Source organism: Protopterus annectens, chromosome 11.part0, assembly GCF_019279795.1.
Source record: "Protopterus annectens isolate FY-2018-M chromosome 11.part0, PAN1.0, whole genome shotgun sequence".
NCBI lineage: Eukaryota > Metazoa > Chordata > Ceratodontiformes > Protopteridae > Protopterus > Protopterus annectens.
In genome coordinates this window covers 1556740318-1556757790 of record NC_056745.1, presented here as the reverse complement: position 1 = coordinate 1556757790, position 17473 = coordinate 1556740318, and the positions used below count along the sequence as shown (strand labels likewise).

Here is a 17473-nt window from a genome sequence, read left to right as displayed (position 1 = left end):
GTTGATTAATACACCTAGTAGCTTAGTTGTAGGTTCTAGGGAAATTATAGTTCCATTGTTGGATTTTGTGGTAAGTAATGGCAAAGGAACTTTACGAGTGGGGGTGAAGAGTAACATCTTTGTTTTATTTGGATTTAATAGAAGACGCCAGTTTTCCACCTTATTAAAGGTGCTTTGTGATAAATTCTGTAAATCTGTGGGAGAGGTAGCAGAACAGATAAGGGTAGAGTCATCCGCATACTGAATACAAGTTCTGTTTGGGATGACTGTATTCAAACCATTAATGAAAATGGAGAAAAGGAGTGGCCCTAATATGGACCCCTGAGGGACTCCAAGGGCAATTGGTAATAGGGTGGATAGATTCCCCTTCCATAATACAGCTTGTTGTCTGCCACTTAGATAGGGCTGAAACCAGAGAATTGCTTGGCTATCTAGTGCAAGTGTTTTTAGTGTACATAGTAATAACTGGTGGTTTACCATGCTTGAACTCCTTGAATAGGTCTAAGAAAAGGACAAAGGAGAGTTTGTTGTTATTACGGTTTTGATTTATTGTTTGAGAGAAGGAAAAGAGGGCTGATGTTGTATTATGGTACGGTCTAAAAACAAGCTGGGTGGAGGCTAAAAGATTGCTCAGATTGAGATATGGTAGGAATTGTTTATGGATACATTTTTCCATAAATTTTGCCAAGGGTGACAGTATGGCTATAGGTCTATAGTTTAAAAATTCATTAGAAGTACCCCCTTTATGAAGAGGAATAATGTGGGAGATCTTCCATATTGAGGGGATATAGGCTTCAACAATAGTTCTATTGATCAGTATTGAAATGGGATATGCTAATTCATCAGTGGCTTTTTGAAGAAAAGGGTGGTGGGCTTTAGTTTCTTAATTAGTGACTTGATAAGTGATGTTGGTACTGGTTTAAAGCTGAAGGACAGATGTGATTTGGGTGTGGGGTCGATAGTACTTGGGCTATTGGAGGCAAGGTTGTTGGCAAGGGAAGAAGAAGGCATTAAGGGTGTTAGCCACATTTTCTGGAGGATTTTGGAGGGTGGTCAAAGGGGTAGTGGCAGTGGAATACCCTGGGTGGAGGAGGTTATTCAAAGTAGACCAGAATATGTGTGTGCGAGTTTGGTGTTTCTGTCACAGGTGACAGTAACAGGTTTTTTTGTCTATCATAATGGACTTCTTTGTATCAATGCTAAGTTCATTGTATAACAGTTGGTCCTTTGGGGATTTGGAGGTCCTCCACGAGGCCCAGGCTTTATTCCTTCTTATGATTTTTTGTCTGGTATCTTTTGATAGCCATGGTGCTACTTTTTTATTGGTTCTGATTGTTCAAGTAGGAGCGTGGTTGTCAAAGATAGCAAGAAACTTAGAGTTAAAGTAAGCAAATGCTTCATCTAGAGGGAGCTGTCTTAGGTGAGACCAGTCACATGACTTGAGCTCACTTTGGAATTTATTTGATTAAAGTTCATATTGCTCCTTACAGTTTTGAAGGTGGGTAGCTGAGGGATGTCATTTTTTTGCCTGAGTATATAGGTGAGGTAGTGATCACTTATATCCTTGGAGTGGGTGCCTGTATTATACATGTGGGGGTGGTTGTTTATGAGAATCCAGTATAAAATACTTTCTTTGTTATGGGGCTTACTGATTCTGGTGGGGGAAGATATGACCGGGGTAAAATTATACAGATTTAAGTGGGTAGTAGGGGAGTCTGAGGAACAAGTGTTCTAGTCGATGTTAAAATCCCAGAGCACTATGGTTTCTTGTGGGCAGTTTATGGATAGCCACTGGAGGGTGTCCTCTAGGGTATTTGTGTTGTTACCTGGAGGAATATAAATGCAAACAATATTTATAGATTTATGTTTGTTAATTTGCAGTTTTGTAATAAGTATTTCTGCATTATTATCTTGGGGTGCATGTTGAGGACTAGATATGGTTACATCTAGTGTGGATTTATACAATACTGCTCCTCCCTTCCCAGAGGTGCAGCCTAGTGTTAATATATTATAACCTGGGGGTATGACCTCATTGTTAGTAGTAGCAGGTTTGAGCTAGGTTTCAGTTAGGCAAAGTATGTCAGGGAAGTGTATGGCCAAGAGGGTGTGCACACAGTGGATTTTATTATTTAAGCTTCGTATATTTAGATGACAGACCAGGAGTGAGTTGGAAAATTTGTTTAAGTTTTTCAAGCTAGTAGGGGTATTATTTATGGGTGAGGTTGCATCTGATGGGCTTGGGCCAGGGTTAGGGTGTATGCCCCCATCAATTATGAGGTTCAGTTGTAATCTATGAGTATAAGTTTCTGGAGTTTAAGTATCAGTTTTAGATAATGTTTGGTTTTGTGGTTAATATATTTGACTCTAATTGGATACTGAGTTTTTGTATTTATGGAGTTAGATGAGAGGGGGAGTAGTAGGTCATTAAAGCTCTTTGATGGATTTGGGGTGGTGGTTTGGGACCTAGGGTAGTGACTGCCTAGGAGGTCCTGGTGTCCATATGCTGTGAGAAGATAGGTAATTATCAGTGGGGGTATTGGACAGTAGGAAGGCTTTAATTTGGGAGGTAAGGCTGGGGTTTGTGGAGGCATTTTAGAGGTATTTAAGTAAAGCCTGCTGAATAGTGGAGAAGGACAGCTTCTTGCTAGTATAGACATTTGTTCATTGACCAAATCCTCCATTATGGTGGTCATACAGGGAGCCCTCACCATTTGTCCTTTTGCAATGTTTTTTTTTCCTGTAAAAAAGGATGCTCACTCTGGAAATGCAGATAGGATTTGGAAAAATATTTTTCCGGTAAAAATGTAGACACACATATCTTTTGTTAACATTGTCCTTCCTAATATTCACATCCAAAAAATGCATCTCCGCCAACCCTATATTGTGGCCAAATACCAGAAATGTCATTGTGTTATTAATATAAATAACAAAGGATTCTATTATGCTTATACTTTAACCTGAATTTGAGCGAATGGTTAAAGCGAGGCGTGTTTAGCAGCCAGGAACCCCCTAGGAAAGAGCAGACTTCCTACCAAGGTATCCTTTACAAACTGAAAGATAAACTCCTGAAATATAAAGCGCTGACACTAGATCATTGGTATTTGGAAACTAGTATTGAACGGAAGTATGTTCCAAAGGGGTTAAGAGTTGTAAAGTTTCCCATTAATGTTGAGGACGGCACAGAATTTTTTAATAAACTTGAGGCTATTTTAAATGACTGTGGACTGGCCCTCATGCAGGCTACTACTAAAAATAATGAACGTTTGATGGATGAATTGCACTAGGACATTTTACAATTGAATCAAACTATTGAAAAAGACTTGGTGCATTCTGTCAATGAATACAAATGTAAGTATGTCAATGTATTTAGGGATGTGGATAGGGTTATGGATAAAAAGAAAAGGAAGGTGTCCAAGTTAGAACAAGATGAAAATGATTACAAGAATGATCATGCTTATTCAGCGAATGGTAACACTGGGCACCTGTATACAGGTAAATGTAATAATCAGATCTTGTATACAGAAGACCTAGGAGCAAGTTACAATACTAATGGTGATGTGTGTAGACAGGAAGGGGCCCCTGTAGACAAACCCCCTGTGAGAAGGTCACAATAATTAACCAGTTCAGCCATCTTATGCCCAGATGACATGGAAGACACCACACCAATTATATTAACCTTACCCCCAGAGTGGGCAGAATACATTAGAGGGTAGACATGTTGAACAGAATGATTGTACAATGGAACCAATAGATAGAATGATTATTCACAAGGACAGATCTGTCTACACTTTGGATAATTTTCACATTTTTAATTACAGTGATTTAGAATTAACTAATACACATTTTGAACTCTTCCAAAGGGGCTTTACTTATGTTACTACAAAAAAAAAAGGATTGGTGGCAAATACGATTTTAGATGTCAAGTTGTTTGTAAGGAACTTAAATTTAGAAACAATGTTTGGGGACAGCTCTACTAGTTATGTTAGTAAATTAAGGAAGAAAAGCATTATTAATCCACCCATTCATCCCATTTTAAATAACTTTGAATGTCTAGTGGAAAAAGAAATTTGAAAATTATTTAACAATAAAAAAAGATGGTTTAATTATAATCTATCCCAGGATGAAAAGAATCTGCTTTATGGATTAAGTGGAAATCAGAATTATGAGACCAGACAAGGGTGAAGGAGGTGGCCATTATGGAACAATGGGCCTACACTAGTAAAATGTTGGAGATTTCACATAGTGATGGTAAATATCTGTAAGTGTCAAAAAAGAGATAAATTTGGCTTATAAAAACTTGGATTTATGGTTAGAGGATAATTTGTTACACGGGGCCATTGACAGGCAAACGTTTGATTTTTTCAGAGTCCCCCAAGCCGGTTATACCAGGGATATTTGGTATCCCCAAAGTATAGAAAAATATAACCAACCCTCCATTGAGACCCATGGTGTCTTCAGCTGGTTCTAAAATCCAGCCCCTTGCCATTTTTGTTGATACAAAACTAAAGCTTTTCTATGGATTACACCAACATATCCTTATTGACTCTTGGGATTTTTGAGGAAGATGGGGGGATTGAATGTAATTATGATTATATATTTGTAACCATAGACATCAAGGATCTTTTTACTGTTATACCCCATGGTGTTGGTCTATCATGGTTTGAAGAAGCCCTTATAGGATTTGATTTTTTATCCCAAGATTTTAGGCTAATCCTTGAAAATATGGAATTAGTATTCAAAAATAATTATATTTTTTCCAGGGCGAGTATTACAAACAGGTAGACAGGGTAGCTATGGGGGCTTCATGTACCTCGGTGTTTGCCAACATTGTTTTATTATACTGGGAACAACATTTTATTTTTTCTTCCACTTTTTACAACTATATTAGAGCATATTATCATTTCCTGGATTATATATTTATCATCTGAAAGGTTCCATGAGCATGACACAATCCTTTGTTATTGATATTAATAATACAACAAAGCTTCTGGTATTTAGCCACAATATAGGATTGGTGGAGATGCATTTTTTTGGATGTGAATATTAGGAAAGACAATGTTAACAAAATATATGCGTCTACATTGTACGGAAAAAAAATTCCAATTCCTATCTGCATTTCCACAGTGAGCATCCTTTTTTACAGGAAAAAAAAATATTGCAAAAGGGAAAATGGTGAGGGCTGCCCACATGACCACCCTTATGGAGGATTTGGTCAATGAACTCAATTACATTGAGGAACTTTTTGTAACCAGGGGTTATCCAAAAGAAGTAATAAAACACATCAAAGAAGACATTTTCAGGGGGTGGGGTCACAAGTTCTTTCCTTTGATGCTCCTTAGTGAAGATGATACAGGTGTAGGGTCAGCAGTTGAAAATGACCAAGAGTGTCTATTCCACCAAAATGTGATTAGTAGGAAGCAAAGTTCAGAGCAAGAGCTATTTATGGCAATAAATTACCACAGAGATACTAGGGAGGCTAAAAACATCATTTTGAGATACTGGGAACTTTTTTTTCAGTATGCCTAACAGCTTGAAGGTGTTCACAAAGACCCTTAAATTTGGGTACAAAAAAGGTTTGAATTTGAAAAAAATTATTTTGAAAGTAAAAAAGGTTGTACGGAGAATAACATCAGGAAGGGCACCTTCAGATGTGGGATGTGCCCCCAATATCCATATATTTCAAATTCGATAGAATAGCAACTCGGGGATAAACATGACAAATTAGTAGCAACAGGACACTATACTTGTTACACAAAAGAGATAGTATACCAGATCTATTGTGTAAAATGTTTCTCATACTATGTGGGGAAAACTGAGAAGAAATTCAAACAAAGAATGTATGAACACATGTATGAGATTAGCAAAAAGAAAGAAACAAACACACAATTTAAACATTCAGTAAGTTGTACCCAAGCAAACTTTAAGTTTTGGGTTTTAGAAAAGATGGAGATTCCAGAAAGGGGAGGAAACTGGGAAACAAATCTTGAATAGAAGGAGCTTATGTGGCAGTTAATACTGGATGTATGTAACCCTCCCTGAGTTAAACGAGCAATATTACATTGTCCCTGCCCTAAAAAGAAGGGCTTTGAAGTACTGTACAAAGACAAAATATAAAAATTGATATTATAAAATATATTATTGGCGCAGTAGTGCAGCGGATAGTGTCACCTCACAGCAAGTGGTTCTCCGGTTCAATTTTCAGCTGAGGTGCCTTCTATGTGGAGTCTGCATATCCTACCTGCATTCGTGTGGGCTTCCTCCAGGTGCTCTGGTTTCCTCCCATGGTACAAAGACATGCATCTGGAGCATTTCTCCCCAAGCCTCCACTGAAAATTGGCTTCTTTCCAAGTCAGACTTTCCCAGTAAACACATATTAAATAAATAAAACAAATTCATTCGGATTCAGACTTTTGCATGTAATATTTAAAATGCTCTTTGCCAAAGCAAACACCTCAAAGTATATGTTTATCTTGGGGTGAATCTTCTTCCCACCCTGACATTTTTTGAACTCCATACCCATTCATTATTTAAGCCAAACAGAAGCAATAACTGCCACAACCAATAAAAAAGATGTGCAGGACACTATTGTGACCAACTGGAAACTGATAAGTTTAGAGCAGCTATACTGCTGCCAAGAAAAATCAAAAGTTAGCCTTTAACAACAGTGGAGACACCAAGCTTAAAAAAAGAAACAGTATAAGAAACTATAAGCTCAAGGTTTACTATCATAATCCAGTGATGAACTTGTGTGTTTAATCATGCCATCGAAATATAATATTGTTAATAAAAATGGTTTTACATCCCAATTCTGAACCATTTTAAAACCAAGCGTTTGGTATTCGATGTTTTAAAAATGTGACAGTTGAACTGCATTTGCCATCTGGATATTGGTATTACAGATTCGCTAGGTTTACTTTCAATGTTAAATAACTTTGAAACCAAACATTCAATTTAACATTACTCAAAGAATATTATTTCCGGATTTCAATAGTAAACCTACGCTCAACACTGAAAGGAAGGTGAGAGGGTGAGGTAAGACACCAATGGCAAAGCACCTATGAGGAGGATTCAATTATACACTGACCTTATACATGCAGAATTGTAAGTCAGGCAGATAAATGAATGAGAAGGTACAAGAGGTATGCTAAAAAGGTAATTTTATGCACACAAAAATATGACAATTTTACTCTGGTGCATGAGGGCCTCACAGAAGCTGCACTCATCTTCACATGCAGAAGACAGACCTGGAGAGGGTTCTTCTTCACATAGGACTACAGGTTAAGGAGAGAGCCCAGAAGCCTGTGAACGTTTTATATGCTGGGTTAAGTTTACTAAACTTAGTCCTGCTGACTGATGAAGCTGGAACTCCATCTCAGATTCTAGGTTCTTCTGCACATGCAAGTTATGCCTGAATGACACAATCAAACCAATGGCCCTACATTTGCACATCCTGCCCCTATAAGACTCAACCCATAAGCTAATGGACAATTGGCTGCTATAAGGCTTGGTGGACTCTATTCCCAGTTTGACTACATAAAATGACTTCCTTTGTTGAAGTATCTGTTCTGTCTGTATGTACAAAAAGTGTCTTGCATATGAAAGAGATCTTCTTACTACAGAAAGGGCTGTCCAGTTCTACAAACACTGCCTCTACTGCATCTCTACTCCCAAGATGAACAGTGTGATGCACCCCTTCCTGAAGTAAGACCGGCACCCGTTTCAATATGCTTGACCATTAAAAGTTCACAGTAACAATCATGCTTCAAACATTAAAGCAGGCACGTGCTTTTGTAATAGTAACAAAAAGTTCTATTTCCCATATACATCATCTTAACACTAAAACCATCTATCCAAAGTTCTACATGTACACAAATTCATGTAACACTGGATAGCAAAAGTGCACTTACTGGACAGCCATCTGGGAAACGGTCTAAAGTACACTTCAAAAAGTTGGGCCATCCTCTTTCGCGGTCCACAATGGCACATGGTTGCCTTGTAGTCTGACACAATTTTTGACTGGGTAGCTCTACCTTGCCATTCTCACATTTAGGCATGTAAATGGCGCACAGCAATGGCTGGATGACAGCCCAGCACCGAGGAGCATTCCGGAGCCCTAAAAATACAAGACATTTGTATTAAGTAACGTATACAAGGACAAAACGTTATCACACATTGTACATCGGACTACACTTTACATAGCAAAGATAACATTTCACAATAACAGAGCAATGGACACTGTGCTGATTGAATCCAACAATTTCCCATTAACATTTACCTAACAAACTGTCAAAAAAAATAGAATTATATTCAGTACTGCTGTGGAATCTCATTCTGTTTCTGAAATTGTCTCAGCTTCTCATGTAATCATGTGTTGAAACTTCCTGCTCAAACACAAGCAACAAATACAAAAGATATGGACTTACTTAAAGACAGACCAGGTAAAAGCAAATCCTTCCTCAGTAACAGTAAGACTGAAAGCAAAAAGCCTGAGGGCTTCTTGCATGCATCCCATAATGTACCATTGTGCCCAGCTTCAGTTCTGCGGATCTGCTGTGATCTGTGCATGGTGCCCAGCCTTAGTTCTCCAGACCTGCGGTGGTCTGTGCATGGTGCCCAGCCTCAGTTCTCCAGATCTGTGGTGATCTGTGCAAAGTGCCAGTATGAAGATGAATATGGATTAAGATCCATCACAGAGAAGGAGGGGGGAAGAGGGGTACACCCGCACATCATATCCAGCTTACAGTGGCTTGCAAAGGTGTTGACAGAAAACCAAGTAACTGCTGCACACCCATCACCCAGTGCTGCATTTGAAGGGAAAAAAATCTGTTATCGACACAATTGCTCTTACAGAAAAGCCTTTGGAACAGAAGAGAGAGACTTGTGTACTATATATAACAAAACTGGACAAAGTCACTAAACCACATGGTTAAAGCGGGTTTTAAAACTTTATGCCTTTTCTTCTGAGAAGGCAGCAAAGAGTTACATATATCTTTAGACAGACCATTTCACAAGAGAAAAAAACAATCTGAAGGTGCATGTCCATACATGGAACTGAGAGAAAAAAATAAGATGGTTCATAGGTAAAGTACTAGGCTAGCTCCCCTAGTGGGCCATTTTCAGCCTAGCCAGTTTCCCCTTGTTGAGAATTAAACTCTGTACCTCTTTTTTGAGGTACCACCTTAACCATTATACCAACCCCCAAGGTTATTGGTTAATGTTAGACTCAATGTTCAGATTCCAGAGTCACAGTTCAAATGGGGTCATTATAGTCTGTGACCAGTTAAAAAGATAATTAAATTTTCTGCAAGTGCCAGAAAACTCATCAAGACCATTTTTAAACATTGGTACTGATACAGGTACTTTTAATTGTCATTAGTAAGTGATCCCACACCTTCTGTGTCTCAACAAGAAACGCCCTAGTTTTTATCCTATACCTACTACTTGCTGTATGAAAGTCGTCGTCATGCATATGCATGTCAAAAGAGTGACAATGACATACCATGCTCAAATTAGCAACTACTGCATTCCAATGAAAGGCCTTTAAATGTATTAAATGTATTTACCAAGTCCTCTCTCAATTATCTATAGTGGTCAGAATATGAGTTTAATTAAAGAAGATGTTTGTGAAAACCTAAACTTGTTAAAGAAACAATGTTTCTGGTAAATGGGCACTTGAATCTGTTCTACCTTTTACATGCAAAAGAATGGCCAGTACTTTAAAATCCACCTAATTAATGCAATATAAACAGGTGATACGATATTCACAGATCTTGAACACACAGTTTGAAGATTCAGTGTGCCAAATGAAGTTCATTGCAGTATAAGCTTTTTTTTTTGAGAACTATGTTGAACATTCCTGTTAACACCACCAATGTCTTTATAGTAGCTAGTAAATTCCAGAATTTCACAACTGACAGAATAAGTTATTTTTTTCATTGTTTGAACCAGAGGGAGTTGTACACATTTTTTAATAATTTTAACTCTACTGTGTTTCATTCTGATCTTCCCACTACATCAAGTTATCCAGCTAAGACTGTAAAGTCTGTTGGTCACTTGAATTATTTACTGGCAGAGCAATTAGTATTATGATTGGACTTTAAGCACCAGACATGGGGCAACAAGTGACAAATAGTCTTAAAGATAAACAAGTCAGGCCTTAAAAATGAGCCATGAGGGACTCCCTATGAAACTGGACAGGTGTAGACATTCTATCTCATTCATTAACCACAAAGGTAAAGTTTAAAAGCCAAGAGTCAATTTACTGAATAAGAGTTGACAATAAGTTTTAAGAAGTTAATGATGGAGACTTAAGGGCATTGTGAAAATCAGATGCTGCAGTTAAGTGCACTGGAGCATACCTCTCAACCTCTTAGTGCAAGGAATCTGGACAAAGCCAAAAATAATGAGAGACAAAGGATCAAAAAATAGGGACATATTTTAAATATTGTTTTGATGAATTTAGAAAGTTGCCAGAATAACAGGTTTTGCATTAATGTGTATTTTCTGGAGGAAATGACATCCACTTTTTATTGACTTCTTTACTTAATGATTTGCTAGAAAAACCACAGCTTTACAAAGAACCAAATATATGAGGTAAATGTTGGGACATTCTGCAAATATCTAGACAACTGAGAGGTATGACCGAGAAATAATGGAGGCTGGAATAAAAACAAAAATGTACACAAGATATTCACAAACCAATGGAATAGGAGCAAAGGATCCAGTCCTTTTGCAGTGGCCCAAAAATGAAAAACAGATCCACTTGCTCTTGTAAGTTTGCACATGCTAGGCTTACATACAGGAGAAACAAAGTACAGCTGTAGAAGATCTTACCCTAACAGTAGATGTCCTACTTCTCACTGTTGCACTATTCTTTACTCATGGGATATCTGGCAGATCATAGCTCAACATCCTGTCAGTATACCAAAGCCTTTACAGCTTCCCAGAGTCATACATCAGATGCACGTCCTACATGCAAGGCGTAAAGTACATACAGGATGTACAGATATCCAGCCCTCAGAACTAAAGTGCCTCAGGAGAAACACAGCAACCCTATAGAAACAATAACACAGGAAGGGACACAGAAGGAGATAAGAATATAAAAGAGGAAAACCCTCAGGCAGCAGTTGAGCAATAGAAAATAAAAGGGGACAGGAAGGAGGGAACAAATACTGCCACAATGAAAATTAGGGCTTCTACTGTTATGTTAAGAGCTTACCTAACTGTACTATGACCTGACTTATCAATGTTGCAGGATTCTTTTTTCTTGAGAGAGTACAAAAGCTACTGGAAGGTATGGGAGGAGGATGGCGAATAAGAGCCCTCCACAAACCCTGTCCTGGCCCTGGAAATGACATTCGGCCTCTAACACTTGGGGAAAAGTGTGGACAGCTTCAAAGATGGAGCTAGTATCCAGACCCTTAAAAAAAGCACCAGACCAAGCTACTGCTTTGGCATAATGAGCATGAACAGAGCAGGAAAACTGCTTGCGGAGAAAAGAATAACAAAAGGATATGGCCTTAGAGATCCAGGAGGAAGACATGATTTGCTTAGCCAGGGCCAAACCCAATTTCCTGGCATAACACGAAACAGAAAGTTGCTCAGATTTTCTGATGCGGGTTGCCTTATCCAAGTAGTATCTGAGCTGTCTATGTAAATCCAAGGTGTGTAGGACGCTCTCACTAGCAGACTGTAGAGAAAGAAAAAAGAAGGGAAGATGAACTGGCTGATTCAAGGACAAACCATTAACCACCCTGGGCATAAAAGAAGAATTAGTATGAAGAGACACCCTGTCCTTGTGAAAAAACAAAAAAGAAGGAACTGTCATGAGGGCTTGGAGTTCAGAAACTCGCTTGGCAGACGTAAGGGCCATCAATAATACAGTCTTTCAAGTACAATGTTAAGGGGAAGAAGAAAAGGTAGACTCAAAAGGACTGAGTCAATTTTTCAACTACAAAATTAAAGTCCCATGAAGAATGAATAGGCTTTCCTGGGGGCCTGATATGAAGGACGTCTTTTAGGAATTGCTTGACTTCAAAACTAGAAGCCAAAGGTGGAATCAAAGGTAGACAGGCAGAAATGGCCTGCAAATGAGCTTTAACAGAAGAATATGCCAAACCGGAACTGAACAATTCACACAAATAAAGGACCAGAGACCCTGACAGAAAAAAGGTCCTGGTCATGATTGTGACACCCAGTAGAAAATCTCTTCCATTTAGCCACACAGGATTTTCTAGTAGTTGTTTTTCTGGTCTTCTGCAAAACTTGAAACACATCCTCAGAAAACTGATGCCTGAAAGTAATCAAAATCCCACAACCCAAAGTGTAAGCTGAAGTGTGGACAAGTGAGGGTGAATGAGAAATCCTTTGTCTTGTATGAGAAGATTGATCCTGTGTGTTAACTTGTGATGACTGCTCCTGGTCAGGTGAAAGAGAAGGTGGAACCAGTGCTGTCTGGGCCAAAAAGGAGTCACCAGCAAGGTTTTGGGAATGCTCCATATGGTCTTGTGCAAGACCCTGGGAAATAGAGGATGAGGAGGATAGGCATACAAGAACACCTTCCAAGAAAAAGACATGGCATCTAGTTTCCAAGTCATTGGACTTGGAACTCTGGACAAGAACAAGGGAAGTTGTCCGTTCAGAGGCGAGGAAAAAATATCTACTTGAGGAGTACTCCACTGACAAGACAATGTCAGAAAGCACCTTTCTGTGAGGCATCCATTCATGAAGATGTGTTCTGGACCTCTTCAAAAAGTATGCCGCTAGCTTGTGCTCTGAAGGGGATGTAAACTGCTTGAAAAAACAAATGATGATGGGTTGAAAAATCCCAAGCCTGAACAGACAGCCTGCAAAGAAGGTAAGACTTGTTGATGTACCACATGGATCTGATATTGTCTGTAAAGACCTTTAGAGGATCTGGAACCCAAAGGGAGTGAAGGGCATGAAGAGCTAGGATGAGAGTTCTCATTTCTTTGATACTGATGTGGTCTGACATCTACTGAAGAGACCAGAGACCCTGATTTTTCAGGTTGTTGGAGGAAGCTCCCCAACCTCGATGTGAAGCATCCATGTTCTGCTCTAGATTAGGAAGAGGAACCTGAAAAGGCAGACCTGGATTTGGAGAAATCTGCTGAATCTACCAGTGGAGTTAGAAGTTCACTCAGGGTAAAAGTGGGAATGGAAACTCCAGAGGGTGGTAGTGCTGCAGCCAACAGTCTGAGATTCCATTGAAATTTCTTCATGTGGAGTTTGGCCAGTGGAGCCATAGGAATGGTGGTTGCCATGAACTCCAGTGCTCGAGGAAATTCCCTTATAAGAAGAATTGGAAGAGAAAGAAGGAAATGGAAATAAGCAGTCAAAGAGAGGTTCTTGGGAGGTGAAAGAGAAGCCAAAACTGGAATGGTCTGAATCCTGCAACTCAAAAACACTTGGTTCGGACAGCAAGTCAACACAGATTCTTTTGTGATTGAGGGTGAATCAGAAACTGCATAGCAGAAGCATAGTGAAGTACAGATTTTGAAGCAGGAGCTGCTGAGAGGTGACGGAATCAGAATGTTGTCCAAATAAGGGAACATCTGAATTCCCTGAAGTCTGCAGAAAGTTATCGCAGGGGCCAAACATTTGGTAAATATCCTTGGAGCTGCTGAAAGACTAAAAGGCAAAGCAGAGAAAGTACAGTTGTGTACACCTACCATAAATGTAGATGTTCGAGTGTCTTCACTGTTGCAGTCATGACTGTAGGGTTCACCCCTGCCGGCAGGCAGTCCTCGGTCAGCCAGAATCCCAAAGTCTGGGTCCGGCGTCGGCTGTTCAACCATGCTCCCTGACATCAGAGCACCAGGAGTACAAAGCTGACAGCCGACGCCATCTTCTCCAGTCTTTCTTGCCCCAGATGTCAGGAGTCCCAAAATGAAAAAGGTCCCATATCCTTTGCAAATACACCTCAGAAGAATGGTGAAAAAAAGAACCACACAAAAGTAAAAACAAGCGGGGATAGGAGGGAGGGAAACTCAGACTGCAACAGTGAAGACACTTGAACATCTACATTTATGGTAGGTGTACACAACTGTACTATGTTCATCATGTTTCACTGTTGCAGTCATGACTAAGGTAGCATCCCAAAGCTGAAAGAAAGGGAGGTGGTCATAAAGAAGAAGGGGCGGCTAAAAGGCCCTGCAAGACTGCAGAGGCAAAGCCTGCCCTAGACTTAGAGTAGAGAGGTAGATTGTAGTGCTTAGAAAAAGTATGCACTGAACTCCAAGTTGCAGCCTCCAAAATGTCCTTGGTAGGAACTCCCCTGAGAAAAGCCGCAGAAGTGGCAGTAGCTCTGGTGTAATGAGTCCGTATACTCCCTGGGATTTGCTTTCCATGGTGAGAATAACAAAATCTGATTCCATGAGCAATCCATTTAGAAATGGTCTGTTTTGAAATGGCTTTACCTTGGGAACTTGAAGCATAAGAAACAAACAATTGCTCTGATTTCCTGATGTCCTTGGTTCTGTACAAGTAAAAACGTAGTTGTCTGTGTACATCCAAGGAATGTAAGATCCTTTCCCCTTTATTTTGAGGAGTGGTGAAAAAGGTAGGCAAGTGGATAGTCTGATTTAAAGCCACTTTGGAAACCACCTTAGGCATGAAGGTAGGATTAGTCCTCAAAGACACTCTGTCTTGATGAAAAATAATATAAGGCTGCACAGCCATAAGAGCTTGTAACTCTGAAACTCTCCTGGCAGAGGTTAGGGCTAACAGAATAGCCGTCTTCCAAGATAAAAACTTGATGTCAGAAGAGGCGGCAGGCTCAAAAGGAGGCAAGGTCAGTTTTTCCAAAACATAGTTGAGATCCCAAGCAGGAATGGGAGGAGATCTAGGAGGTCTTAAGTTCTTAGCTCCCCTGAGAAACTGTCTCATGAGCTGGTGGAAAAAGATTGGAGGGTCTGTATTATAATGAGCAGAAATAGCAGAGGCATGAATCTTAATGGAAGAGAAAGAGAGGCCCTTATGTAAGAGATCTGTCAAGTAAAGTAAAATTAAAGGAATGTTCGGAAGAAGAGGATCAGAATTCTGAGCCTGCATCCAGGAACAAAATATTTTCCATTTTCCTGCATAAGATTTTCTAGTACTAGGACGTCTGGCTACCAAAATGACATCCATAACCTGCTTGGGTAGGAAAGAAGAAATCAAAGGCCCTGGATTAACCAGGCTACCAGGCTGAGAGTTCTGACATGAGAGTGTAGAACCTGACCCTGATGTTGGGACAGAAGGTTCGGAGACTGAGGTAAAACCCAAGGGGGCTCCAGACATAGGTTTTTCAGAGTTGGGTACCAAAACTGTCGAGGCTAATTTGGGGCCAGCAAGATTATCATCTTGGGCTTGTCCTGTTTTATCTTTAATAATACCCGTGGAAGAAGAGGAAGAGGCGGAAAGGCATATCCCAAAAGGTTCCTCCAACTGAATGATAGGGCATCCACTTTCCAACCTTCTTTGTGGAAAGTCCTGGTGCAAAAATTCTGTAGTTGATGATTGAGGTGGGATGCAAAGAGGTCTATGTGAGGACATCCCCAGACTGCTGTTATCATCCTGAATATTTTGGTGTCCAGCATCTATTCGTGTGGATCTGAAAGGTTTCTGCTCAGACTGTCTGCCAGGAAGTTTAGCTTCCCTGGTAGAAACTGAGCTTGAAGGTCCAGATTGCAAGCTAGAGCTGTGTTCCATAGATCCATGGCTAGTCTGCAAAGGGGGTAGGAACGAGATCCCCCTTGCTTGTTTATGTACCACATAACTGTGGTGTTGTCTGTCCGTATTTGTAGTTGTCCTGGATGTAAAAGATTCCTGAAGGCCAGTAGAGCTTTCTGGACGGCTAACATTTCCTTTAAATTGATATGCAGATGCTTCTGGTCCTTTGTCCAAAGGCCCTGCAGACAGTTGCCCTGAAAATGGGCTCCCCAAGCATAATCCGAGGCGTCCGTGGTTAGAATCTGAGTGGCAGGAGGCAGACAGAAGGGTTTCCCTTTGTTTAGAGCACATGCCCTGGACCACCAAAGAAATTCCTTTTGAAGGCAAGGAAGGATGGAGATCAGTATGTCTAAACTGTGGCAATGCTGAGACCATACACTTTTTAGGTACCACTGTATTTTCCTCATGTGTAGTCTTGCATATGGTACGAGAAGGATGCAGGAGGCCATGTAACCCAGAGCCTGCAGGAATCTCCATGCAGATAGTTGAGTTAAAGTTGCCAAGGTTTTGAAAGTTGAAGCCAGCTGTAACTGTTTTTCGGATGTTAGAAATGCCATCTGGGTTGTGGTGTTTAGAAGAGCACCCAGAAAAGTTATCTGTTGTGAGGGTGTCAAATTTGACTTTTTTATGTTGACAGAGAAACCCAGGAACTTGAGGAGGTTCTGAACAAATTCTAGATGCTGGAGTAAGACATCCTTGCTGTCTGCCTGAATTAGACAATCGTCCAGATAAGGGTAAATTTGAATTCCCTGGAGTCTGCAGTAAGCTACTACTGGAGCCAGGCATTTGGTGAAGACCCTGGGCGCAGTAGACAATCCAAAGGGCAGTGCAGAAAATTGAAAGTGCCTCGATCCGGCCTTGAACCTGAGGTATTTTCTGCGTTCCTTCCTGATGGGAATGTGTAAATATGCCTCCTTTAAATCCAAACTTACCATCCAAGCATCTTTGGACAGCATTGGAAGTAGCTGCTGTAGAGTAAGCATCTTGAATTTTGGAATCTCTAGAAAGGTGTTCAAGACTGACAGATCCAGAATGGGTTTCCATGAGTTTTGCTTCCTGGGGACTAGAAAGAGCCTTGAGTAAAATCCTTGTCCCATCTCGGGAAGTGGAATCAGTTCTATGGCTTTCATAGCCAAAAGAGCTTCCACCTGGTTTAAGACTTCCATCCATTGATGTTTTGGAAGGTCTGGCCATCAGCTTGGCCTTGGCAGGGTATGAAAATGGAATTTGTAACCTCTTAGAACCACATCCAGAACCCACTTGTCTTGGGTTATATGAGTCCAATTTTGATAAAAAAGAGAGAGTTTTCGTCGGCTGTCAGCTTTGTACTCCTGGCGCTCTGACGTCAGGGAGCATGGTTGAACAGCCGACGCTGGACCCAGACTTAGGGATTCTGGCCGACAGAGGACTGCCTGCCGGTGGGGGAGAACCATACAGTCATGACTGCAACAGTGAAACACGATGAACATCTGATAATGAGAGGAAGAAGCAGAGAAACCTAAAAATTTCCTGAAGAGTGGGGGTACAGGAATATGAAGGTAAGCATCCTTTAAATCCAGGGAGACCAGAAAAGCCAGGGGAAACAAAAGAGGGAAAAGGGTCTGAACAGACAACACCTTTAAGGAAGGAATCTTGAGAAAGGTGTTCAGAAGGGACAGGTCTAAAATGGGCCTTCATGACCCCCTTCTTCCTGAGAAACAGAAACTTTTTGAAATAAAAAACTGCTCCCTGTTGAGACAAG

At 40.3% G+C, this 17473-nt stretch overlaps 1 protein-coding gene across 1 annotated transcript in view; it reads right to left on the bottom strand.

Moving 5' to 3' along the window:
* The window catches only part of SMO (smoothened, frizzled class receptor), a 558191-nt gene that overhangs the window by 437115 nt on the left and 103603 nt on the right, over positions 1-17473 (bottom strand). Inside the window, exon 2 of the mRNA XM_044088830.1 lies at positions 7908-8113. Coding sequence (XP_043944765.1) covers positions 7908-8113 — 206 coding nt within the window. The remainder of the gene's footprint in view (positions 1-7907; positions 8114-17473) is intronic.